Source organism: Aquarana catesbeiana, linkage group LG10 (genome assembly GCF_042186555.1).
Source record: "Aquarana catesbeiana isolate 2022-GZ linkage group LG10, ASM4218655v1, whole genome shotgun sequence".
Classification (NCBI taxonomy): domain Eukaryota; kingdom Metazoa; phylum Chordata; class Amphibia; order Anura; family Ranidae; genus Aquarana; species Aquarana catesbeiana.
Genome location: NC_133333.1, coordinates 74611019 through 74636647, shown reverse-complemented (window position 1 = coordinate 74636647; position 25629 = coordinate 74611019). Strand labels below are relative to the sequence as shown.

Here is a 25629-nt window from a genome sequence, read left to right as displayed (position 1 = left end):
ACATTTGTGTATATGTATAAAAAAGGGGAAAAAGGTATTCATAATGTTTTTCATATGTGGTCACATTCCCTCTGTTGTTAGCTGCATAAGAGCTGTGGGGGTGGGGGGTGGGGGGGGGTGGCAGGACAAGTCTGGTCAGGGATTTCACACAAAGACAAAGAGAACGGGATACTTTTTCATACAAGTACATGTTACAGCAGACACCTATCCTATGGGATAAACAGTTCAATCTCTGTATTTGCAGACGATACTAAGCTAAGCAGGGCAATAACTTCTCCGCAGGATGTGGAAATCTTGCAAAAAGACCTGAACAAATTAATGGGGTGGGCGACTACATGGCAAATGAGGTTCAATGTAGAAAAATGTAAAATAATGCATTTGGGTGAAAAAAATATGAATGCAATCTATACACTGGGGGGAGAACCTCTGGGGGAATCTAGGATGGTAAAGGACCTGGGGGTCCTAGTAGATGATAGGCTCAGCAATGGCATGCAATGCCAAGCTTCTGCTAATAAAGCAAACAGAATATTGGCATGCATTAAAAGGGGATCAAATGCAGAGATAAAAACGATAATTCTCCCGCTCTACAAGACTCTGGTCCGGCCGCACCTGGAGTATGCTGTCCAGTTCTGGGCACCAGTCATCAGGAGGGACGTACTGGAAATGGAGCGAGTACAAAGAAGGGCAACAAAGCTAATAAAGGGTCTGGAGGATCTTAGTTATGAGGAAAGGTTGCGAGCACTGAACTTATTCTCTCTGGAGAAGAGACGCTTGAGAGGGGATATGATTTCAATTTACAAATACTGTACTGGTGACCCCACAATAGGGATAAAACTTTTTCGCAGAAGAGAGTTTAATAAGACTCGTGGCCACTCATTACAATTAGAAGAAAAGAGGTTTAACCTTAAACTACGTAGAGGGTTCTTTACTGTAAGAGCGTCAAGGATGTGGAATTCCCTTCCACAGGCGGTGGTCTCAGCGGGGAGCATTGATAGCTTCAAGAAACTATTAGATAATCACCTGAATGACCGCAATATACAGGGATATGTAATGTAATACTGACACATAATCACACACATAGGTTGGACTTGATGGACTTGTGTCTTTTTTCAACCTCACCTACTATGTAACTATGTACACAAATTCCTCAGCCACTTGTTAAGTTCCCTAAGCTCCTGCTGCCCCTCTGGTGTGGCTCAAGGTACAAGTAGTATTTCTGAGAATATCGCCTTAGAGGTCCTTCTATTCAATATAGCTGCTAAGTCCCTGAAATAATTTTTTAGGACGCTCCACTTTCCCTTACAGAGGACAGGGGGGCACTCTTTGTGTCTGGAGGAAAAGAGATGTAACCTCCACTTACAGCAAAGCATATTCACAGTGAGAGATGTGAAAATGTGGAATAGGCTCCCTCAAGAACTAGTTTGGTCAGCTTGCAAGAAAGTTTAAAAAAAAAGCACAATGCAATCTTAATGCACAAAATATAACTGGATAATGCCATTTATAGGTATTAACCCCAGAAATTGTTGATCCAGAGAATACACAATTGCCTCCTTGGGGACAGGAAGGATTTTCTTTCCTCCTGCTGGAGCAGGACCATGCTTCATAGGTTTTTTTTTTGCCTTTCTCTGGATTAACTGTGGGTATTGTGAAGAGGCGACCCCATTTCACGGTGTGGATTAGCACTTTCACCCTGGTTCTAGTAAACAGAGGCATGCTGATTGCACACCTGTGGGCTGGGTTCATAAACATCCCAGGGATAGAGCTCAGGGCTCACACTTGGAGACAGCTCCACCTAAGCGGACAGGAAATCTCACTGAGGAGTCAGGAGGACGCTGTCCTACAGACAGGACATCTGTGTGTGAGTGTTGGGAAGAAACTCATGTTCTTTGGGAGAGAGACTGCAGGTGGCAGTTTGACCCTGGGTAAGCTAGGAGAGAGCTTGCCCCAGGAATACAGGTTTGAGGAATAGACCTAAGGCCTAGGCATGAGGCCTGAAGCAGCGGTGCTGAAAGTAAGTAAGCCAGGAGGCTGAATAACCATGATGCAATATGGTGGAATCCCCCTGCGAGGGAAATTTCTGTTTGATTTGAACTTTTTGTTTCCTTTAAATAAAAGTGGGCTGCCATGCCCTTGAAAATGCAGTCTGGACTGACACGTGTTTATTCAAATCGCATACACCACTTGAGCTGAATCTTGCAATTGGTGGAGGATATGGCGTTGGGCACGGATGGCGCTGGTCCAGATCCTCACATGCCGGAAACCGTGAGTGTCAAGAAACTGTGTGTGTTGCTTTTGGCTGTGTGAAGCAAAGTGATGTGTGCTGTGTCTCAGCCTTAAGGAGACAGTACGCCAAACATTTTTTCAGAAGTTTCTATTACTACAAAAATGCATGTTGTTGCCTGTAGCAACAAAACCAAGGTCAATCATGAGACCAATGGTAGAATGATACTGATGAGAGTCCTGGCTGGCTTAACCGGAACCATTACAGCCATTTGGAAAGGGCTGCAAAAGTTCTGCAGGGAGAGTGCGGTCCCCCATGGCAACATGAGATGAGCTGCCGTCTGAATGGTGGGGCTGCTTTGAAGAAGTGGCTCACTATTCCCACAAAGAGGGCTGGGAGGCCCGAGAGTCTTTCATTTCACCCATTAACCGCATAGGGAAATACAGCAGAAGAGCACAACAGGCTGACCTGAAGTTCAAGAGGAGAGTGGTTGCCTGTAGCAATGGCTGTGATTTCAAGTCTGCAGACTGGGTGAGAAAGACTGACTATGTGACTGTGCAAACGGAAGTGGAAGTAACCCCAAATGGAAGATCCCTTGTTTGTGCTAAAAAGGACTTGCCTTGCTACAGTGCTCTGTTCAGTGGGGAGGCAAGTGATAAAATCAAAAATGTCATGTATGATAATGCAAAGCTTGATGTCTGGAATGAAACTCCATCTGCTCACGGTGATGAGGGTGGGGTACTGCAACATGGTGTGGTTCAGGCTAGGTTCACACTGCTGCGAATTCTATTGCGAATTTGAGCCGTTGCGATCGCTCAAATTCGCAAGTCATTTAAATTACATAGATTAACATTAGTGCCGTTCACATCGACACGTTGCGAATATAACCTGCGTGAAAAAAAGGTCCTGTGCGAGTTTACTGCGTTGCGTTGCGAATTTAGTCTCCATAGACATCAATGTAAATCGTTCTTGAATCGCATTGATGGTTCACATATGTGCGAATTCCACCACACTACTCTCCACAAAAACCAGGAAGTACACAGGAAGTTAAGACCCTTTTTTTTTTTACATTATGATTCCATTGGCTAGACTATCAATCGCAGCTATATCCAACTCCTGAAATTCGCGGTAAAATCGCGGTAAATTCGCCGTAAAATCGCGGTAAATTCGCACTGCAGCAGTGTGAACCTAGCCTAAAAATGTGTTGCCACAATGCAGTTTAAAACAAAGTGATGTGTTTAATGTTGAGAAGTGTAAAACTGATATGACTATGGTAACACAGATGCAAACTGACCATTGACCCCCTACACCTACCATGATATTGTATGCCATATTAAATAACCAGAGGACACCCTTTTTTGGGGTAAAATTGGCCGTACCGGCCATTTATTAAAAAATAATCATAAACATTTTATTTACAAACAATCTCCTAGCTAGATCTTAACCATGTTGTTGATCTGTGAAGGCACTGAAAAGACCCGAAATTGACTTAGTATCAGCATGACCACACAAGGTGCCCAGTCGCAACACACCGACTCAAGGACGATACCAACTCTCCACCTTCCAGTGCTGATACCCATATCCAAATGCCCAGTTAAACCTCGGTTAACTGGCATCTTACCAAGGACCCCATACCATAGATGGTTCCACACTATTCCATATTGGTATTAATTTAGAAGTTCTCCAAAGATCCCAACCACCACAGCACACAGGTGTAAAGCCTTACACCTGTGGGCACCCCAAAAAATGCAGGGCTCATTGGATTCCATCCTGCAGGCCCAGAAACCAAAAATCAATGCCCACTGCGTTGAGATTGACGCCATTCCCCCTCAAGTACTGACTAGAAGGCCAATGTGAACGCTGCCCTAAACAAATGGGCTTCGTAGTTAGAATCACACACCGAACTTACCTGCAGAAGCAACTGCTGCAACAGGGAGAAAGTGACCGGGTGCCGTCCGTCCCACTTCTTGGTACCTTTTCTATACCCCTTCAAGGCCTGCCTCACCATAAAAACTTTTGCAATATCATAGCCCCCCATCATCTTGAACGAAAAAGCTAAACCCGCTATCTTGCGATCCATCGCTGAAACGGACAAACTCTTCTCATAATTCAAGCAAATTTAATACAGCAACACCGTAACCATCCACTCACCAGTAACTTCACCCACCCGCTCCAACAGCCCAAACCACTCCTGCCAAACCTTTGCATATGCAGACCACGTACTCCCGCTAACGGAATTCTGGATCAATCCTGCGGCGACTCTGAAGCAATTTGCAACAGCTGCTGGGGACGTGGATATCCGTGCTGCTCTGCTCCAGGTCCCACTGAAACGGAGACAAAGCATCAGCCACTGCACTAATCGTTCCCGGAATATGCACCGCATACATAAAAACATTTAATTGCAGACAACGCAACACCAGGTGCCTCAACAGGCGGACAACTGGCAATGAGGAAGCCGACACTTGGTTGATGACCTGAAGCAACCCCAAATTGTCACAATGGAGATGAATCTTCCTATCATGAAAGAACTCACCCCAGATCTCCACCGCGACAATAACCGGAAACAGTTCCAGCAGAACAAGATTTTTGACAAAACCCGCCCCCTGCCAGTCATCCGACCGGCGCTCTGCACTCCATAGTCCCCCAAAAAAGGCCCCATATCCTGATGAACCGGCCGCATCGGTAAAAAAATTCCAAATCAAAATTACTCACCGGCCCTTCCATCCAAAGCGAATGGCCATTAAAGGAGTCTAGGAAAACATGCCAAACACGAAGATCCTCCCTGTGGTCCCGCGTCAGTGTAATGAAATGAGTAGGAGAAGAGACGCCCGTTGTCGCAGCCGACAAACGGCGACACCCTCCCCATAGGCATAGACCTGCATGCAAAGTTCAACTTTCCCCAAATGGACTGTAGCTGTCGCAGTTGGATTTTGTGCTTACCTATCAACAAGTGGATCTCTGACTGCAGAGCAATCAACTTGTCATCAGGCAACCAACATTCCATTGCCTGGGAATCAATAACAAAACCAGAAAGCTAAGCTCGACCACTGCGCTGACAGTCTTGTCAGGCGCAAGCGGTATTCTAAAGCGTTCCAAAATATGTTGTAGAGTAGCCAGCAAGATACCACACAACCTAGAGGAAGGAGGGCCCACGCATAAAAAATTGTCAAGATAGTGAATGACGGAATTGACGTCCCGCACCACCCATTCCACTAATGAACTGAAGGTCTCAAACAGGAAGCAAGAGATCGAACAGCCCATAGGCAGACATCGGTCCACATAAAAGGCATCAAGCCAATGACACCCCAGGCGATAAAAACTTGGCGTATGGACCAGCAGCAGCCGAAAGAGCGCCTCCACATAGGCCATGGGCGCGCCCGGTCCGTAATACCGGACCCCCAAAAAAACGGCATCACAGGAGGTATATGACACGGAAAAGGCACCCGGGTCAATCGCATCATTAACCAAGCCCCCCTTAGGGAAGGAAAGGTGATGAATTAAACAAAATTTCTGGGGCTCCTTTTGGGTACCACCCCCCAATGGTGAAATCACCAAATCCACTAACGGGGGAAATGGTGCCCTAATGCCACTTCCTTGCATAGTTTCTCAGAAACCACCGAAGGGTGAAGCAGGGCCAAACGCAAATTTTTGGACACTGGGGGAATGCGCGTAAGTGAACATGGAATCCGAAAACCCTCTGTAAAACCCAATTCCAGGAGCCGGGCAGCCACCCGGTCCGGGTACCTATTTAGGAAAGGAAGCATCCTTTCCGTCCCTGCTACCCGAAGCATCTTCGGAATGGCCTTTCCCTTGTTTGAAGACAGCGTGTGACTGCCCCCACAACCGCAGCACTCATGTTTGAAACGGCAACCGTTTTTAAACCTACACGCCCCCTCGTTGTACTGCCAACAAAACCCACATCGTTTAGAGGCTTGCTTTCCTGGGGCATCCGAACTTCTGGCCCTGCTGGGAAAAAACACTGTAAAGGCCCATGCAGACGACATGGCTTCATAAGCTGATGTCCTTGTGGTCCCAGCGCAGTGAGGGGCGGACGAAATTGTTTGTCGTACCGGAGCCACGCCTGACCCCCATAAACCCGCTGAGCCTCCCCAATGGCATCCAGGTAGCAGAAAAGTGCCTAGCAGCTCTCAGGCTGTTTCTCTCCAATCACGCTCCCTAAGATAGCGAACCCCTGTAGCCAGTTAACAAAGGAGCAGGGAATAAAATTCCTTTTTTCACTCATCCAGTTTAACCCAGTCCAAGTTGAACTTCTCAAGCAGCAGCAGGGAAAAAATTTCAACATACTCACCCTTCCATATCTTGTCCCACACCTCTGACTTGAGATGCGCCCCAATGGGCCCTCAAAGCTTACATACACCTCACACTTGGCTGCGTCAGCCAAGCGAAAGGTGTCCGAAACCTTACCTGACTCCTTCACTGTATCAGCCTTGTCGGAAACCGACGACCCCACCTGGCCCCCTGACACACCCCCCCTGCCATACCCATAATCCCGGCACTACAGACCCTGAAGCAGGGGAAGACAAGGCCCCTGCCCCCAAGGGGACTCACCAGGCTACACAGGAGAGGATCCCACAGCCGCGCGTCCTGAATCCACCGCCGTAGAACGATCGGGCACTTCTCCATCGTCTGAGCTGGACAGCTCACCCTCGTACCTGGTGAATGCTGCATCCAGCCGACCAGCAGCAGAGGGGTCATCAATCATGGATGCACCAGCCCCAGATCTAGAAGCGCCTGTCCCAGCACCCAGGCCGTGCCGCACTCGAGCTCCAGCAGCACCATCCGAGCTTCGGGCCTTCTTCCCTGCAGTTATTCCCGCTGCCCGGGGCGCACGTGGCTCTGCCTCCCCCCCCGATCTGAGGACCTGTCCATCATGAGAAGGAGGGGGCTGCCGGCTGCTCTAACCGACTGGCTGGCGTGCGCCGAACAGTCTCCCTCTCGCCGGGTCGCCTCCCTGGAAGGGGCCTCACCAGGTAAGGCGGCTGCACGCTCCTATCTCCCGCGACGGGCAGGCGGGATCGGGGTGGAAGCCACACTGCGGTCCCTGCCAGGGGGGAGGAGGGGGCTGAAAAGCGTTCCAGAGGCCGTGACCTCTGAGCACGCTGGCCCCTAGGCTCTCCCGATGCACAACTCTTCCCCTGTGAAAAAGCGGAGATCTGCTGCTGAAGCCAGGCTGTCACCCATGGCAAAACTCATAGACCCAGTAAAGGCAGGCTGAAGCTGATTCTTCGTCCGATGACCTCCAACTGACCACCGCACACTTGGCTCCTCCCTACCTAACCTGCAAAACCCCTCCTGGCCTCCCCCACCAAACTGACCAACTCAAAACACCGGGTTAACCCCTTGTGTCCTAATTGCCCTGCTAACCTGTCATGCCAGCCCTACACCTATTTCTGTTTCCTTTTTGCTTCTCTAGAGCAGTGTTTCATGTGCTGTTGAACCTCTTGGTCTGTCTAGGTCTCATTGGGCAGATGTAGTGCAACAGAGCAAAACTTATTGGGATAATTTGACAAAGAGACTAATAGCAATGCTGAAAGAAGGTTCTGTGGCTACCCCTTGCCCCTCCTCAAGACATTGTCATTAATTGATGGACACCGAGTCTTTACTTGCTACCCGTAAATACTGACCATTTTGCACTACAGGTTTTGTCTGTTACATGTAATATTGCCAGTTTAGCTCCTCTTGACTTCTATGTTACACATGTGACCATGCCAGCCGTCTTAGGATCGATGGCCCTTAACCGCTTCAGCCCCGGAAGAATTTACCCCCTTCCTGACCAGAGCACTTTTTGCGATTCGGCACTGCGTCGCTTTAACTGACAATTGCGCGGTCGTGCGATGTGGCTCCCAAACAAAATTGACAAATAGAGCTTTCTTTTGGTGGTATTTGATCACCTCTGCGGTTTTTATTTTTTGCGCTATAAACAAAAAATAGCGACAATTTTGAAAAAAAAGCATTATTTTTTTACTTTTTGCTATAATAAATATCCCCAAAAAATATTGAAAAAAAACATTTTTTTTTCCCTCAGTTTAGGCCGATACGTATTCTTCTACATATTTTTGGTAAAAAAGAATCGCAATAAGCGTTATTGATTGGTTTGCGCAAAAGTTATAGCGTTTACAAAATAGGGGTAGTTTTTATGGCATTTTATTAATAATAATTTTTTTTTTTTACTAGTAATGGCGGCGATCAGCGATTTTTTTTTTTTTTTTTTTTTTTTTTATCGTGAGTGACACATCGGACATGTTTGACACATTTTTGCGACCATTGTCATTTATACAGCAATCAGTGCTATACAAATGAAGGGGTTAACCACTAGGTCGCAGTGTAGGGGTTAAGTATGTCCTGGGGAATGTTTCTAACTGTGGGGGGCGTGGCTACGTGTGACACGTCACTGATCTCTGCTCCCAATCACAGGGAGCAGAGATCAGTAACACTGTCACTAGGCAGAACGCGGAGATGCTTGTTTACATTAGCATCTCCCCGTTCTTCCTCTCTGTGAGGCGATCGCGGGTATCCCCGCGGCAATCGAGTCCGCGGGACCCGCGACCCGACTCATGGAGCTCCCGGCCGGCACGCGCATGCAATGGCATGGTGGCAAATTTAAAGGGAAGTACGGGTACGCCCATTTGCCCAGCCGTGCCATTCTGCCGACGTACATCGGCGTGTGCCGGTCGGGAAGTGGTTAATGCAGCATTGTATCTCTGTTTACTATGGTTTCTTTTATTGAAAATAAAATATATTGAAACAAGAAAGTTCTGTGGCTAAAGGTGTAGTGGACACTATGGCTGCTGTGCCAGGAGAGGCATCTGCTGAACAGCCTATAGGCCAAGGGGCGTTGGCGGTTGCAGAGATTAACCCTCTTATTTCTGAAGGTCCGACTGAGCGTAAATGCACAGCAGAAATTTTGCCCACAACGTAAGGGAAAAATTGTTTTGTGTTAATGTGGAAAGTTGTCTCACAGTGTGCTGGATTGCTTCATACAGAGATTGTGTATGACTCTGGAGCACTGTTGGACAGGTCAGTGGTACTGAAAATACTAACAGTAAAAGAAATTGTAAAAAAGACTGGTGTAAAAAATGTATTGAAAAAGGTGTGTTGCAAGAACAGTAGCTGATGGAGTGTTTGACAACAGGGTGAAACTGTGGGAAGGTCCCATAAAGAGCAACTGCTTGCCTGGATGTGGTCCCTCCTCAGACAGTGTCCTAGCAAGTGATGGGACAATAGTTCCTGGTGGTTTTAACTAATATATTTTTGAGAAAACTGTTGCCAAGGGTAACCACACAGGTATCAGCGAACCTGAAACACAGAAAGCGCTGGTTGAAGTTGAGCCAGGTACTCAGAGAGGTCACTCCCTGACAGATGGCATAGAAGTAGTCCCCCTACAGTTCTGGGAGAGTACGTCTGTGGGAGGTAAAAAAGAAAAGGACCCCAAAGATTAGAAAGAGGTGCTCATGGAAGCACACCTGGAAAAAATCGGTGGGGGGAGTGCCCCTTTAGAGCCCATTCACACAGGGACGACTTGTCAGGCGACCTAGTCGCCTGACAAGTCGCCTCCCGTTCTGTGCTATGGAACCGTTCTAAGGGGAGCAACGCAAGTCGCTCCGACTTAGAAAAAGGTTCCTGTACGACTTCGGGGGCGACTTGGGGCGACTTGCATAGACTTCTATACAGAAGTCGTTTTGCAAGTCGCCCGGGCAGTCGTGTGCAGGTCGCCTCGGTGAGGCGACCTGCAAGTCGTGTTGCCCCTGTGTGAATGGGGTCTTAGGAAGGTGTTCAGAAAGGTTTGGACCTCTGGGGGTGGTAGTAGGCACAGAGGTGCCAGATTGAAGGGTGGTATATTTCTCCCTCCAGTGTAAAACAGGGGTGGGGGGGGAATATATGGAGAGGCGACCCCATTTCACGGTGTGGATTAGCACTTTCACCCTGGTTCTAGTAAACAGAAGGCTGATTGCACACCTGTGGGCTGGGTTCATAAACATCCCAGGGATAGAGCTCAGAGCTCCCACTTGGAGACAGCTCCACCCAAGCAGACAGGAAGTCTCCCTGAGGAATCAGGAGGACTCTGTACTACAGACAGGACGTCTGTGTGTGAGTGTTGGGAAGACACCCATGTTCTTTAGGAGAGTGACTGCAGGTGGCAGTTTGACCCTGGGTAAGCTAGGAAAGAGCTTGACCCAAGCATGCAGGTCTGAAGAATGGGCGTGAGGCCTCCTGAAGCAGCAGTGCTGCAAGTAAGCCAAGAGTAAGGATGAGCTCAGGCGCGTTCACAAACAGCACATGCAGAGCCCGCCAGGAAGTCAGCACTGCGGAGCGCTAATCACAAGCAGTGAGACATTGTCCCGATACGCAGCTGCAGAGATTGGGAAATGTCTCACTGCCTAAGATTAGCGATGTGCAGTACCAACTTCCTGGCGGGCTCTGCACGTGCTGTTTGCGAACACGCCTGAGCTCATCCTTAGCCAGGAAGCTGAATAACCATGACGCAATAATGGTGGAATCCCCCTGCGAGGGAAATTTCTAATTGATTTGAACTTTTTGCTTTCTTTAAATAAAAGTGGGCTGCCATGCCCTTGAAAATGCAGTCTGGACTGACACGTGTTTCTTCAAATCACATACACTACTTGAGCTGAATCACCCCAATATCTTACAGTATAGGATTGTGCATATGAAAGTTATCTATTTTTTTTTTCTATTGGTTGGACTAGATGGTCTGGTGTGGGTTTTTTTGTTTTTTTTTTTTGTTTTTTTTTTTTTATGCCTGACTAACTATGTAATTCCGGTAAGTTCCCAGGTATGTTAATGAGCTCTATAGCGGTAAATACTAGACATTATTATTATATTTATGCCCAAAAAGTTAAACTTTCGCTGCTGTTATGTCAGTAAAATCCCAATTATGATGTGTTTTACTAGGTAAAAGTTTTTCTGTTTTTTTTTTTTTTTTAGAAAACGCTTTCATGATTGCAAATACATTACATAAGGTTAGGGAATGTATCTGTATTTTAGATATTAGTGATTCACATTTTGCATATAGACCCAGAGTACTACAGATGTAATGTAATATTTTTCCTTTTTTTTATTCTGTATAGTGCGGGAGTTGGTCGTACTGGAACTCTAATAGCTTTAGACTACCTCATCCAGCAGATCGAGAGGGAGCATCGTATTGGGATTTATAGCTGTGTAGAGAAGATGAGAATGAACAGGGGTCTAATGGTGCAGACAGAGGTAAGTAAATCAAATAGTAATATGATAAGATAATTCATTAGCAGGATTAGTGATCGCATACATGGGTATTTTTATAGTAATCAATGTGACTTTCCTCAAACATTCACTGGTCATGATTCCAGTACTGTCTTTTAAAACACATGAATTGGGAAGATTCACCTGCAGTGAATGCCTGGCAATTGTCATATTCACTGCTTTATAAATATGACCCTCAGTGTTTGGTATTAGAAAATTATGTATAGGGCCTATAGTACCTGTAGGCCCAAGATAACTGTTACCTGATCCAGAAGTTCCAAAGTCTGTGGGTATCAGTAGGCACGTCTTGATTGTTTTTGGGTGAAGATGGGGTCAACTTAATCGCCATCTTGCTGCAAATCACAATTTTCTTAAAGCAAGACAAATGTACTATTGAGAATATGTAACACAGATCTCAGTTCATGAGAAGAATAATACAAATTTGAATAATAAGATCTTCAGGTGCTTTTCAAAACTGAATCAAAAATTGAAAATATATATACAAAAACTATTTAAATCGATCACAAAAAATCTTTCCTGACAGCTCCATGTCAGCACAACCATGGGTACGACCCCCCCCCCCCCCCCATAAATAGGAAGTTTACCTCATAAATTTTAGCACCTGAGCCAGCACCACATTCCTCTTTTTTTTTTTTTTTTCTCCTCACATTGATAGCAGGAGCAAGTGCCTACCATGCTGGGGTAAACCCCTGGCCATTCATCCGTGTCTGCCTGGATGCAGTCCCCACTGAGTGCTTCTAAATGGAGCAGGGTGAGGGAACCCCGCTGCTGGTCCTCGGGGTCTTTGTTGTGTGGCTGGGTAAATCCTGGCTGTGTGGAGGGTTGGCATGGCTTTTCCATCGTAAAAGGAACAAGGATCCTGGCTTCAGAGTCCAGCCAGACAGCTTCACTACAGTCTTCTTCTGGATCTGACTGAATCACGTGACTACAGGTTCACCTAAGACAGAAGCTGCTGAGATGTCAGGTCAGCTGTTTGCTCTCTCTCAAGCTCTCTTGTGGTGTTCTGCACTGCCACCTGCTGCCCAAGCTTGGTACTGTGGCCAGAAGGTATTTTCCTGCATGTAATTGCTTCTGAATGCCTGGAAGGAGTTTTACCTTAGCACTTAGCATGATGTTAACTAGGGATGTGCTGACTGTTAGAGTCGAACATAAGTTCGACTTGAACATCAGCTGTTCGATCGTTCGCCGCAGATCGAACATTATGGGCCGTTCGCACCAAATTCGAGCGGCGTGTCATGGCCCATAATGCACTGCATCATCGCAGTGGTTTGCTGGCTGATGATTGGCCAAGCATGCACTATGACCCGCATGCTTTGGCCAATCACATCCATAAGCTGATGTCCTTGTGGTTCCAGCGCAGTGAGGGGCGGATGGCTTTCCGCTGACGAAATTGTTTGTCGTACCGGAGCCACGCCTAACCCCCATAAACCCACTGAGCCTCCCCAATGGCATCCAGGTAGCAGAAAAGTGGCGAGCAGCTCTCAGGCTTTCTCTCCAATCACGCTCCCTAAGGTAGCGAACCCCTGTAGCCAGTTAACAAAAGAGCAGGGAATAGGGCGATACCAATGCTTTTCTTCCTCTTCCTTTTTTGGCTCGTCCAGTTTAACCCAGTCCAAGTTGAACTTCTCAAGCGGCAGCAGGGAAAAAATTTCAACATACTCACCCTTCCATATCTTTTCCTGTACCTCTGACTGGAGATGCGCCCCCAACGGGCCCTCAAAGCTTACATACACCTTACACTTGGGTGCGTCAACCAAGTGAAAGGTGTCCAAAACCTTACCCAACTCCTTTACTGTATCAGCCTTGTCGGAAACCGATGACCCCACCTGGCCCCCTGATATCACCCCCCCCGCCATACCCATAATCCCTGCTGCTACAGACCCTGAAGCAGGGGAAGACGAGGCCCCCGCCCCCAAGGGGACTCACCAAGCTACACAGGAGAGGATCCCACAGCCACGTGTCCCAAATCCACCGCCGTGGAACGATTTGAACATCGGCTGTTCAATCGTTCGCCGAAGATCGAACATTATGGGCCGTTCGAGTGGCGCGTCATGGCCCATCATCGTAGTGGTTTGCTGGCTGATGATTGGCCAAACATGCACTATGACCCACATGCTTTGGCCGATCACAGTGCTGTAAGCAAAAAGAGCCATAATTGGCCAAAGGCAGGGTGCCTTTGGCCAATTATGGTTCAGGGGGTTATGTACACTCCCCACACTATATAAGGCCGCCTGCACGTCGACCCTGTGTAGTGTGTTGCTGCCGTTATATATATATATATATATATATATAGAGAGAGAGAGAGAGAGAGAGTAATTTCATTTACTTTGAACAGGCAGTTTATTCAGTTAGCTAGATCTCACTGGACACGGTGCATCCTCAGCACGTGGCCGTGGGGCACGCTTGTCCTTTTTTTTTTTTTTTTCGGCAGCTGGCCGTGTTGAGCCACAACATGCAGAAGAGTTGGTAGAGTGGATGACCAAGCTGTCATCATCCTCCTCATCCTCTGTCACCCAGGCTCAGGGTACTTTGTCTGCCAATGCAGCTGCCAAAGCGGCCTCTTCCATAGGCTCAATGTCATCTATCACTCCTTGCCTAGCCCAACCATCATGCCCTGAGGAGTCCCCTGAACTGTTCGACCACAGTGTAGGGTACATGCTGCTGGAGGATGCGTTTTGAAGGCTCTGATGATGGTACCCAAGTTGAGGTTGAAGGCAGTAACGTGAGCCCAGAGAGAGGGGGTGCCCAAGAAGGACAAGAAACTGGCAGTCTAGTTCCCCCAGCTGCAGCATACTGCCTGGTTTGCTGTAGTGGCGAGGAGGGGATGATGAGGTCACTGACTCTACATGGGTGCCTGATAGAAAAGAGGAAGAGGAGGCACATCTCCGAGACAGGATGCCCTCCAGGGGCCAGCTAAAGGACAGCCAACCGACTGCATCACACTGCCGACCTCCACATGTGCAGGGCGCTGCTGACTCGGCGCGTTTTTTCAAAAGTTCTTTGGTGTGGGCCTTTTTTGAGACGTGGGTGCCAGATAGAAGAGAGGAGGAAGAGGCACATCTCCAACGACGTGTGCAGCATATCGCACCGTTGCTGTTTGCAACATATGTCTGAAGCGCATCAAGCATGGCCAAAACAGCAGCTGCTTGGGCACCACATGCTTGACCAGACATATGTGGAGCTCCCATGCAGTCCATTGGCAACAGTACTTAAAAGACCCACACCAAAGAACAAGGCAGACCTCTCCTTGCTCCTCATTAGCTGGGATCTCCAACCCCACTATAACTTCAGTCCTCTCAGAGACCTGCACTGAGAGGAATGAAGGTGTAGAATTAGGTGTCCCAAGCACTTGTGGGAAATCTTCTAGCGGTACACCAACATCCGATTGTAGCAGGCAAATTTCCCTACCCCAGTTGCTAAACCGGTGAAAGTAATTTGGTCCCAGCCATCCACATGCTCAGCGGCTGAATGCTAGTTTTGGCTAAATTGCTAGTGCTCCAACTGCTGCCTTTTCAGCTGGTAGACTCTGCCCCCTTTCGACAATTTGTGGAATGTGCGGTACCTCAGTGGCAGGTTCCCAAACGCCAATTTTGTTCTCGGAAGGCCATTCTGGCTCTCTACCGACATGTGGAAGGCAATGTCTTGGCCTCGTTGGACAGGGCGGTCAGCGATAAGGTGCATATTACTGCTGACTCATGGTTTAGCAGGCATGGGAAAGATGCAGGACAGGGTGCAGTATTGTTGGAGCTTGTTCCGCCACCACGCCTCCAAAATGCTGGTAGTGGTGATTCTGCCACACCTTTCTCCTCCACCCCCTCCTCTTCTTTTTCCTCTATGGCCTCTTCCTGTGCAGATTTCTCCTTGGAACTAGCGGTGCTCCGTAGGCGTTCTAGGGGCTACGCAAGCACTCAGGCTAAAAGATGCCATGCGGTGCTTGAGTTGGTCTGCTTAGGGGACAAGAGCCACACTGGGGCAGAGATTCTGCCAGCTCTGCAGTGGCAGGCTCAGAGGTTGGTGACGCCACGCCAGCTTCAGCCAGGAATAGTGGTTTGCAACAATGGCACCAACCTCCTCTCCGCCCTCTGACAGGGACACTTCACCCATGTTCCCTGTTTGGCTCACATCCTTAATTTGGTGGTGCAGCAGTTCTTGTGCAGGTACCCGGGCTTACAGGATCTCCTGAGGCAGGCCAGGAAAGTCTGTGGGCATTTCCGCCGGTCATATAATGCCAGTGCTCGGCTGGCTGACCTCCAAAAGGAATGCAACTTGCCCAAGAACCGCCTCATCTGTGACATGCCCACCAGGTGGAACTCAACGTTGGCAATGCTGCTGCGGCTGCACATGCAGCAGAGGGCCATCAATGACTACCTGTGCGAGTATGGCACCAGGACAGGGTCAGGGGAGCTTGGCTTTTTTTCGCCATGCCAGTAGCTCATGATCAAGGATGCATGCACTGTCCTGTGACCATTTTAGGGGGCCACGAGGATGGTCAGCAGTAACAGTGCATGCATCAGTGATACTGTCCCTCTTGTCTACCTGCTGGAGCACACGCTGTATGGAATAATGGACAGGGCACTTGAGTCAGAAAGGGGGAGGAAGAGCTGGACTTCCTTACCTCTCAAGGCCCCCTTTATCCAGACAGTATTCCTGCAGGCCCGCCTATCACACAGGAAGAGGAGGAGGATTGTTTCAGCATGGAGGTGGAGCCTGGCACTCAGCATCAGCAGCAGTCCTCAAGGGATCCTTTTCAGGCCCCTGAAACCCATGGACTTGTACGTGGCTGGCAGGAGGTGGCTGCGGATCAGGTTGTCCTTAGTGACCCAGAGGACTCTGGACTGAATGCCTCAGCAAACCTATGCTGCATGGCCTCCCTGATCCTGCAAAGCCTGCGAAAGGACCCTCAGATTTATGGTATCAAGGAGAGGGATCAGTACTAGCTGGCAACCCTTCTTGATTCACGTTACAAGGGTAAGGTGGCGGAATTTATCCAGCCATTGCAGAGGGAGCAGAGGATGAAACATCTTCGGGAGGCCTTGCAGAAAGGTTTGTGCAATGTGTTTCCAGAGCCTGGGAGGTTACAATTTCCTGGTCCTCCTGGACAACGTGTTGCTGATGCTTCAGTCAGTCACAGAAGGAGCGGTGGAGAGGGTGGCCTTCTGACCAATGTGTTCAGACAATTTTTTTTTTTTAGTCCGCAGCCCCAAGGTCTGATCGGTTCCAGCAACCATCCCCAGTGTCTGTTGTACATGGTGTAGGAATACCTAGGGGCAAGATAAGACTTGGAGACCCTTCCAACCGAAAATCCACTGGGTTACTGGATCTTGAGGATGGATCACTGGCCAGAGCTTGCACAGTATGTAGTTGAGCTACTGGCCTGTCCTGAATCCAGCGTTCTTTCAGAACGCACATTCAGTGCTGCTGGAGGCTTTGTAACCGATCAGAGTGCCCTGTCCACCGACTCGGTTAATCGGCTGACCTTCATAAAAATGAATCAGTCTTGGATCACCAGCTACCAAGCGGCTGATGCTGATGTAACCGACTAATTTTTTTATGAATGTGAGATCCCTTGAAGACTGCCTATGCTGATGCTAAGTGACTATCCTGTTATGCTGAGTGACTATCCTATTCCTCCTCAATGTTCATGTTGATAGCTTCTAAGAACATTTTTGGCTCTGGGCACCACCACCAGTGGCCTAGGCCCAATTTTTCTGCCCCTGTTTAACAGGGGTGTGTAATTACAATTTTGATCAAATTTTTAACAGCAGGGCTTGTTCCTGCGCTCAACAAGAGTATCTGTGAGGGGTTGCAGTGTTGTGGCACCACCACCACTGCCTAAGACCCAATTTTTCTGCCCTTGTTTAACAGGGGCATGTAATTACAATTTTTGATCTAATATTTCACAGCAGAACCCATTCCTGCGCCCACCAAGAGTAACTGTGAGGGCTTACAGTGTTCTGGTACCACCAACACCTAAGGCCCAATTTTCTGCAGAGTATATAGGGCAGGCCGTATAGTACATACAGGCGTTCCCCTACTTTCAAACATCTGACTTACAAACGACTCATACTTACAGAGGGAGACAACAGGAAGTGAGAGGAAATCTACCCCTAGGAAGGGAAATTCTCTGCTGTAAGAGTTAATATGGGAAAAGGGTGTCTCCACTGATGCTTTATCACCAATCCTTGTTTCCTTAATAACCCCAAATTTTCAAAATCCAATTGTCATTGGGACAGTAAGTGAGGAGAAATCTTCTGAACAGTGGCATAGACAGCAAAACAAATGTTACAGGGGTGATAACCCTTCCCTATGTTATCCAAAAACCTTAAAAATTGATTTTTTGTCTGGAGCTACACTTACAAAATGTACCTCTTCCAAATTACAAACAGATTCAACTTAAGAACAAACCTACAGTCCCTGTCTTGTTTGGACTGCCTGTATACTGCTGTTCAGAGTATGTAGGGCCTGGGGCCCCACACCTTTTCTTTTTTTAATTTGGGGGGTACCCATGCCGTTTTTCTCAATAATTTTCATCCATATTGCCTGGACCCGACATTACATTACAGCCGCAAGCAGTTTTAAATGACTTTTATTCCTTTAGAAATGTCATTTTGTGCAGGGACTGTTCTAAAAACGGGAAACACGTGCCACTTTACAGGCATACCATAGTCACCCCCCCCAGGTACGATATTTAAAGGAATATTTCACTTTTATTTTTTCACTTTAAGCATTATTAAAATCACTGCTCCCAAAAAAACGGCCCTTTTTAAAACTTTTTTTTGCATTGATACATGTCCCCTGGGGCAGGACCCGGGTCCCTAAACACTTTTTAGGACATTAACTTGTATATTAGTCTTTAAAATTCGCACTTTTGATTTTTCACGTTTGGGTCCCATAGACTTTAACAGTGTTTGATTGTTCCTGCGAACTTTTGGTCCGTTCACATGTTCTGCCGCGAACCAAACTGAGGGTGTTCGGCTTATCCCTAGTGGTTACATGAGGGGGGCGAGTGTGTCCAGGGAAGATGACGGTAAACTGTTGTTTCTACAGGTGGTTCTACAAATGTTTCTATTAGGTGTTTTGAGGAAAAGGAATTGGAACACAGGGAGAGAGTGAAGCTGATAAGGTAGTGATCAGAGAGGAGAAAAGGATTGTTGGAGAGGTTGCAAGGAATGCATAGGTAGGAAAATATAAGGTCAATGGAGTTGTTATCAGATTAAAGTGGTTGTAAACCCTTACAACACACTTTTTGCTACAGGTAAGCCTATAATAAGGCTTACCTGTAGCTACCCTGGATGGTTTAGGAGCTATCCCCTGTATTTGCATGTGCCAACGTCATCGGCACATGCGCACTGAAGCAATTGCACATACGTGCTGTTGCTTCAGTTAGAATGTGCCGTTATCGGCGGCTCCCAAGCGCATGTGCAGGAGTGACGTCATCGCGGCTCTGGCCAATCACAGCGCTGGAGCCCTCAATACCCGGAAGTAACTCCGGGAGCAATGTGAACGAGGACCGCTGCGGGGGCTTCAATCTAAGGTAAGTAATACATAATGAGCTAGTATGCTATGCATACTAGCTCATTATGCTTTTGTCTTGTAGTTTTTTTGGGGTTTACAACCACTTTTTTGGGGGTTTACAACCACTTTAAGTAAAAGTGTGGCTCCATTGTTTTATGTCAAAAGAGGTTAGACTGAGCTGTTTAGAATCTTGACACTGGTCCAGGAGATCACATAGATCACAGTAACTGTTAAAAAACTGGAGAACATAGACAAATACATAGTTCAGGATCAATAGTGATTCTTAAATGATGAGGGACAAAGAGAGAGGTGAGTGAAGAACCTGAAAAGTGCTTTGTGGGAATAGAAGGATTATGATTCCCCTTTCTTCCCATAAACTGAGTCTGGGAGAGTCTAGAGGTGGGCATCATGGGAGTGGGAAGCAAAAGAGGCAGAGGCAGATTCTTGAAGCCAGGTTTCAGTAACAGCAAGTAGGTTAAAGGAGTTTTCAATAAAAAGGTCATGGTGAGTTTGTTACAGGCATTCCAAAGAGCACATGAGAAGTGGTGGCTGGTTCTGGGAAGAAGAGGAATAAAAGCTAGATTGTGTGTATTGTGGCTGCTGCCACAGGATGGGGGGTGCCGGAGATGTGTTGGTCGAAATTAAATGATGGAGGCCCAGGGTTTAGAGATATATCTCCAGAAGTTTAGAGAAGCAGCAGGATGAGGGAAGTAATATGGGAGTGTTTTTTTTTTTTTTTCTAGAAGGGACATGCCCTGTTTTGCTGGTGGTTTTTAGCATGTGGGTTAAGAATTAGCAGGAGTTGAGGCGCGCAGTAATAAGGAGAGGACAGAAGTGAGGGTGATATATATAAGCTGTGGGGTGGAGAAAAGGGGTGAAGGAAAGAACGTTTAAGGAGAGAGGACAGAACAGTCAGAAGGAGAGGTAGACAGCGCACATTACAGAGTGGAGAGATTAGGAAGCAGACTGGGTATGGGATGATACTGTATGTGGCAGATCAGACCGTATCGCAGGCAGAGAAAGTAATGTTTATCAGCAAGGCAGCAAGGTGTTATATACTTACTGATCATAGAATGCCAGAGGTTTACTTCCCTTTGAGGTCACACAGTAATCCCCAAAAGTCCTTGAAGATATGTGGCTGCAAGTGGGAGACTTTGAAAAGCTTACGAAAAAGAAACGCTGTAATGGGAAGCCTATTCTTTCCCTCCTCAACAGGTGCCTCTCCCTAATGCAGTTCCTCTGATGCTGTTCCTACTATCTCCTTAATCAGCAAGGCTCCATCCCTAACTCACTCCCACAGTGAGGGTGCACCAAATGATGCAGAATCTCCTATTTAGGCAGTTTTGAGTCAAGATGGCTGTCCAATAGGGGATGCCGACTTCCACAGGATGGAGCCCATAACAGAACAGGATAGTCCTCCATGGTCCCCTGCTTTCCTGAAGGCACAGCACTTGGCAAACCTTCAGGTCAGCGGATACAGTATACTGCAGTTTAATGTATGCCTACATTCATGCACTTTTGCCTGCCATCTACTGTATGTAGGAGCATTTAGAATATTAACAAAGAAAATAGTATAAAGGTGAAATGAACTTTAAAAAAAAATGTTGACCTCCTTGAACCTGCGCAGTTTTTAACTAAAATAAATAACATTATGTGATATTACTAGTCACTACTGTAAATATAGGAATACTTCTATGTGTTTTAGGATTGTTAGCACACAAAAATATTACACAGGGCAGAATAATGTAGTCACTGGTTGCTCCAATCGAGGATCAAGCAAGCAATTGGAAGGAGCCAAGGTGCTTTACTTTGTGGAAGTAACTTGCATAATGCGTTTCACTTACAAATAAGTAACTTTCATTTTGGTACATTATTAACAGAGATTTATGCATAAACATCGTCACTAAGGTTTTTTTTTTAATCTTTTTGTAGGAACAATATATATTCCTCAACAAGTGTATGCTGGACCTAATTGACCAATCTTCAGACTCAGAGGAAAATATTTATGAAAATCAGGTTCCCACAGATCTTATCTATGAAAATGCTACAGTAGTCCGAAATTTCCAAAGAGAAAATGCTTAGCTGTAAAGCACTGAGGATCTTTGCACTGGAGCTGATGAGAGCAATATGGACATAGCAAGAATATAACCTTCCTGTGAGCTTTCAAAGGATGTTCATATGTGTGTTTAAGAGCTTTTTTTTTATATTGTCTATGGTCTGAATCAAACCTAGAAGACTTACCTCTGCCAGGAGCTGTGATCATGTTTAAATAGGGAATAGATAGCTACAGTATATTCCAGCAGCTGCCACTACTAGTAAATCCCACTCTATTTGAGATCTGAATGGGTAAATATTACCACTCAGGGCCACAAACATATTTTATTTGTGCTGGCTTTGGGGGAAAATTCTCCCCAAGCCCAGTCCTCCCAGACTGAAGGGCCACGCTGTTTATTTGTGAATTTTATTTTTACATTCAGCTGTCAGCGGGGAAGCCCACTAACAGCTGATGACTCATCCGTTGCTAAGGGTGCGGTGGCCGGCTTCCCAACCTGCTCTTTAGCAACCAGCTATATACAGTGAATGTACAAAAATAAAAAAAGACGCAAAACGCAAATTGCGGTAAAAAAGCAGAAAGCACAGCAAAAAGCACTGCTGAAACGCTCAAAAGCAACATGCATAGATGTGAATCGAGCTTCAGCCTGGGTTCACATTGGTGCGTGGGAAAACTTGCATGAGATTCACAAAGTAATCGCACTGCATTCCTGTTCACATCACATGCAATGTCTGTGAGGTGCGATTTCAGCCATATGTTTTGTATGGCTGAAATCTCATCGTATACGCACCAAAATGGTGCACGACCCTTTTTTTTTTTTTTTTTTTTTTTTCTCCCCACACCTGAATCACGTTGCATGGGTGTTCACAAAGAAGCAATGTGATTCTGGCACAGTAGGGGTGCTCTAGTTGACACTACCAGAAGTGTCGGATATTGGTAAAATGAGTAATGGTTCAACAAACCACCTACCGAAGAGGTACTGTATGTATAAAGTTCTTCTTTTACAGAGAGTCGCTATTGTAAGCCTTTCTACTTCCTGACATGGTCTCTTTGATAATGTTTTCATTTAACATATGATTTAGTCTCAAATTTATTTTTTATAATGCACTAAATTAGAGAAATATGATATACAGTATGTACATATTGATTATGTTTTCTTTTATAATTATGATAAGCATTTTATTTAAGAAAAACACCATAGTAAGTATAGTAATCATAGCAGTCAAACTGATATTGGCTTTTAGGCTGGGTTCACACCGCAGCATGGAGCGGCTCACAGCAGGGGTCCGGTGTGTCCCCGTTCGCCATTTCATGTCCGAATTCACCCAGGATTTTTTGGCTGAATTTGGCCCTGAAATGGACCAGAAGACGCACAGGACTGTGCACTTCGTACCGGAGCCGCTGTGGAGATGTGTGAACTGGCTCCATAGAGCAGGGTGACCAGATGTCCCCAGTTTCCGGGGACAGTCCCCGGACCAAGTCTGTCCCCAGATTGGTTTTGAACAGGGGCCCCGGGCAATTTCAAAGACAGTCAGTGAAGAATTAAAAAAAAAATCTGAATTAAAAACCCCCGCTCCTACTAGCTTAGGGGGGTGTACTTTTTCCATTATCTGTGCCCCTTTCTAATGATCGTGTGCTGGTCGGAGTGGAGGGACTATTTCTTCAGTTTCGGGTGCATGCCCATTCTGCTCCCGCTCGCATGTTCTTCTGCCTTGGCTCAAGTCCCAGCCAGCCGCCTGCCTGCCTATCTCCTTGTCTTCCCCGGCAGAGTGATCTTCCTCCACTCAGCTCAGCTCCCCACAGTAGTAGCCGGGGCCCGGAGAGTGAGACTTGAGAAGCTGTGAGGCGGGCGGTGGTGGACTGGCAGAGAGAGGCAGCTGAGCTCAGCTGACAGTGTCCAGCAGCAGGAACATTGGGGAAGCTGCCAGCGCCTTCAAGGCTTCAAAACAGCTGTGCTTTGGGGGTGTCTGTGAATAGACTATATTGCACTGTGTCTGTCTCTCTGGCATAATGGATGGTATCATCCCTCACAGGCAACAGGCACTCTAGAATGGTTCTGGCTGGCAGTGCACTGTCACAGTGTGTCACATAACATGGCTACTAGGTGCTGATTTTGTTAACATATTGGTCATAAGTATCAGCACCCAGCAGCCATGTTATGTGACACACTGTGACAGAGCCAGTCAGAGCCATGATAGAGTGCCTAATGCCTGTGTGTTATCATAATGTTGATGATCTTAACCAGTTGCCGACCGCCCCATAGCAGATTTACTGTGTGTGTGTATGTGTGTGTGTGTGTGTGTGTGTGTGTGTGTGTGTGTGTATATATATATATATATATATATATATATATATATATATATACCTTGCATTTCTGGGTACCAGAGCCGATCAGCAGGTCTTAATGTCTTCCGGTGCCCACCGTTCATTCTGTACACAGGCAAAAGGGCATTCTGCCTATGCAAACAAGGCAGATCGCCGTTCTGTCAGTATGGAAGACACTGATCCTGTGTTCCTGCAAAGCAGGGACAGGGATCTATGCCTTCCCCTAGTAAAAGCACCTCCCCCACAGTGAGCAAGCACTTGTTAGGCACACATTTAACCCCTTCCCATCCAGTGCCATTAGTACAGTGACAGTGCATATTGTTAGCACTGTTCACTGGTTCCCACAAAGTGTCAAAAGTATCACTTAGTGTTCCGATTTGTTGGCCGCAATAGCGCAGTCCCGCTATAAGTCGCTGATTGCCACCATTACTAGTAAAAAAAAAAAAAAACATGTACCCGGGTTTCATTTTAAAAATCTGGTCACCTTACCATAGAGAGCTGGTTACAATCTCCTGACATTGGATGTGGGGAAACCCAATTCACAATAGTGTGAACCTAGCCTTATTGTTCTGAATGCACTAAACTGATGGCAAGTACAAACTGATTGATTGCTAAATATCATTGTTCCTTGCATCTAGCTAATAAATGTCTAGCATTGACTAGAATGTATCATATTTGTCGTAATGTGTTTTTTCTTTAGCTAGAAAGCCGCATATGCTGGGCTGACAAAAAGTTGAAGAGAATCTGCTTGAAATTGGTCTGTCATCCTATAAAAAAAATTGGTACAGCTGGGCAAACTGCTCCACTTAAGCCAGGGGTCGGCAACCCACGGCCCACGGGCTGCACCCGGCCTGCCACCGCTAGACGTCTGGCCCCATCAGTGCCGTGATTAATTTATAAAATGTTCACCGCTGTCCTCCTCATTGGACAGCAGCGAGCGGCCAGTATCACAGAGCTGGATGGGGGCGGGAACCAGTGGAGTTAACTTTTTTCATTACACAGCAGGTGATTGGTTGTCGGGCGATCCTAGCAACCAATCACCAGCCTGTTAATGTGAAAAGTTAACTCCAGCGCCCCCCCCCCATCCAGCTCTGTGATGCCAATTTCTCTGCTCTGCTTGCTGTATACCTGTGTAAGGTAGTAGATTTCTACCTTTGTGTGTGTGTGTGGTGGAGGGGTACAGAGAACACTATGGGGGTACAGAGGACCCTACAGGGGGGGTTCAGGAGACAGAGGACACTATAGTGAGGGGGTGCAGGGGACAGAGGACACTGCTTTGGGGGCACAGGAAGCTTGCTATGGAGGAGGGGGCAGAGGGCACTATGGTAGTGATGTGAAGGGGGACAGAGGACACTGCTATAAGGGTACAGAGGACACTGCAATAGGGGGACCCTATTAGGGACCCCTTCTCACCTGGGGACAGGTGACAAGACATAAAACACACATAATAAAATTTCCTCAACAGGCCCTCCTCTGTCATATGCTCCCATGTGTCCCTTGGTGAATCTTGATCTTCTTCTTAATCAGTCCTTAAGTTCATAGAAAAGGAAAACTTGGCTTGAATTGTAGACTCTGTTCTTCAGGAGGGATGACTTAGAGGAGGACCTGAAGACCGCTCGGTCTGGGATCCGCTGCGTCTTGGGTTGGGCTTCGGGAAGTCTCATCTCAGAGAGGAAGATGTGGTCATCTGCTCGGGCTCTGTTCACTCATCCAATCAGGCAACAGTAGCGCCTCATCACGACATATAGAAGGAATAGAATCAAAAACATGAGTATATATAACCCTACTTGCTTCAACTATACTGCTAAAAAATAAAATCCCCAAAGATTCCCAGACCCTTAAAAGGACTTCAGCCATCACTAGCTTTAGCTCTGGCTTTGCCTTGCAGGGATCTAAATCTTATCCATATGGGCCTGAACTTTGTCACTAGTGATAGGGAAATCCCAGAACTTAGGGGTTTCCAATAACATTTTGACTGCTGAACCACATTCAAAAAGATGTATTTAATATTAAAAAAAAACAGAGGTATTGCCTGGATCAACCAATTAATTAATTCCATAAATGGCCATTTTAGCGGGTGAGTATAAAACAATCATGCAGGCATAAGCCTGCATGCAGTTCCAGTTGCCCTATGAACAAGTAGCAAAAAACAATAGAGAAAGAATTCACTAAAAGAGGTCAACAAAGAACACTGATGTTAATACAAAACCAGCTTTATTTATTACCTAAATTATAA

General features: G+C 46.7%; 1 protein-coding gene across 2 annotated transcripts in view; it reads left to right on the top strand.

The window, feature by feature from the left end:
• Nucleotides 1–24067, top strand: part of LOC141110735 (receptor-type tyrosine-protein phosphatase H-like) — a 788595-nt gene extending 764528 nt beyond the window's left edge. For both annotated transcript variants that reach the window (XM_073602293.1, XM_073602291.1), the window contains 2 exons: nt 11329–11464; nt 20948–24067. In XM_073602293.1, the coding sequence (XP_073458394.1) occupies nt 11329–11464; nt 20948–21097 (286 nt within the window). In that variant the 3' untranslated portion in view covers nt 21098–24067. The remainder of the gene's footprint in view (nt 1–11328; nt 11465–20947) is intronic.
• The last annotated feature ends 1562 nt before the right edge of the window (nt 24068–25629 follow it).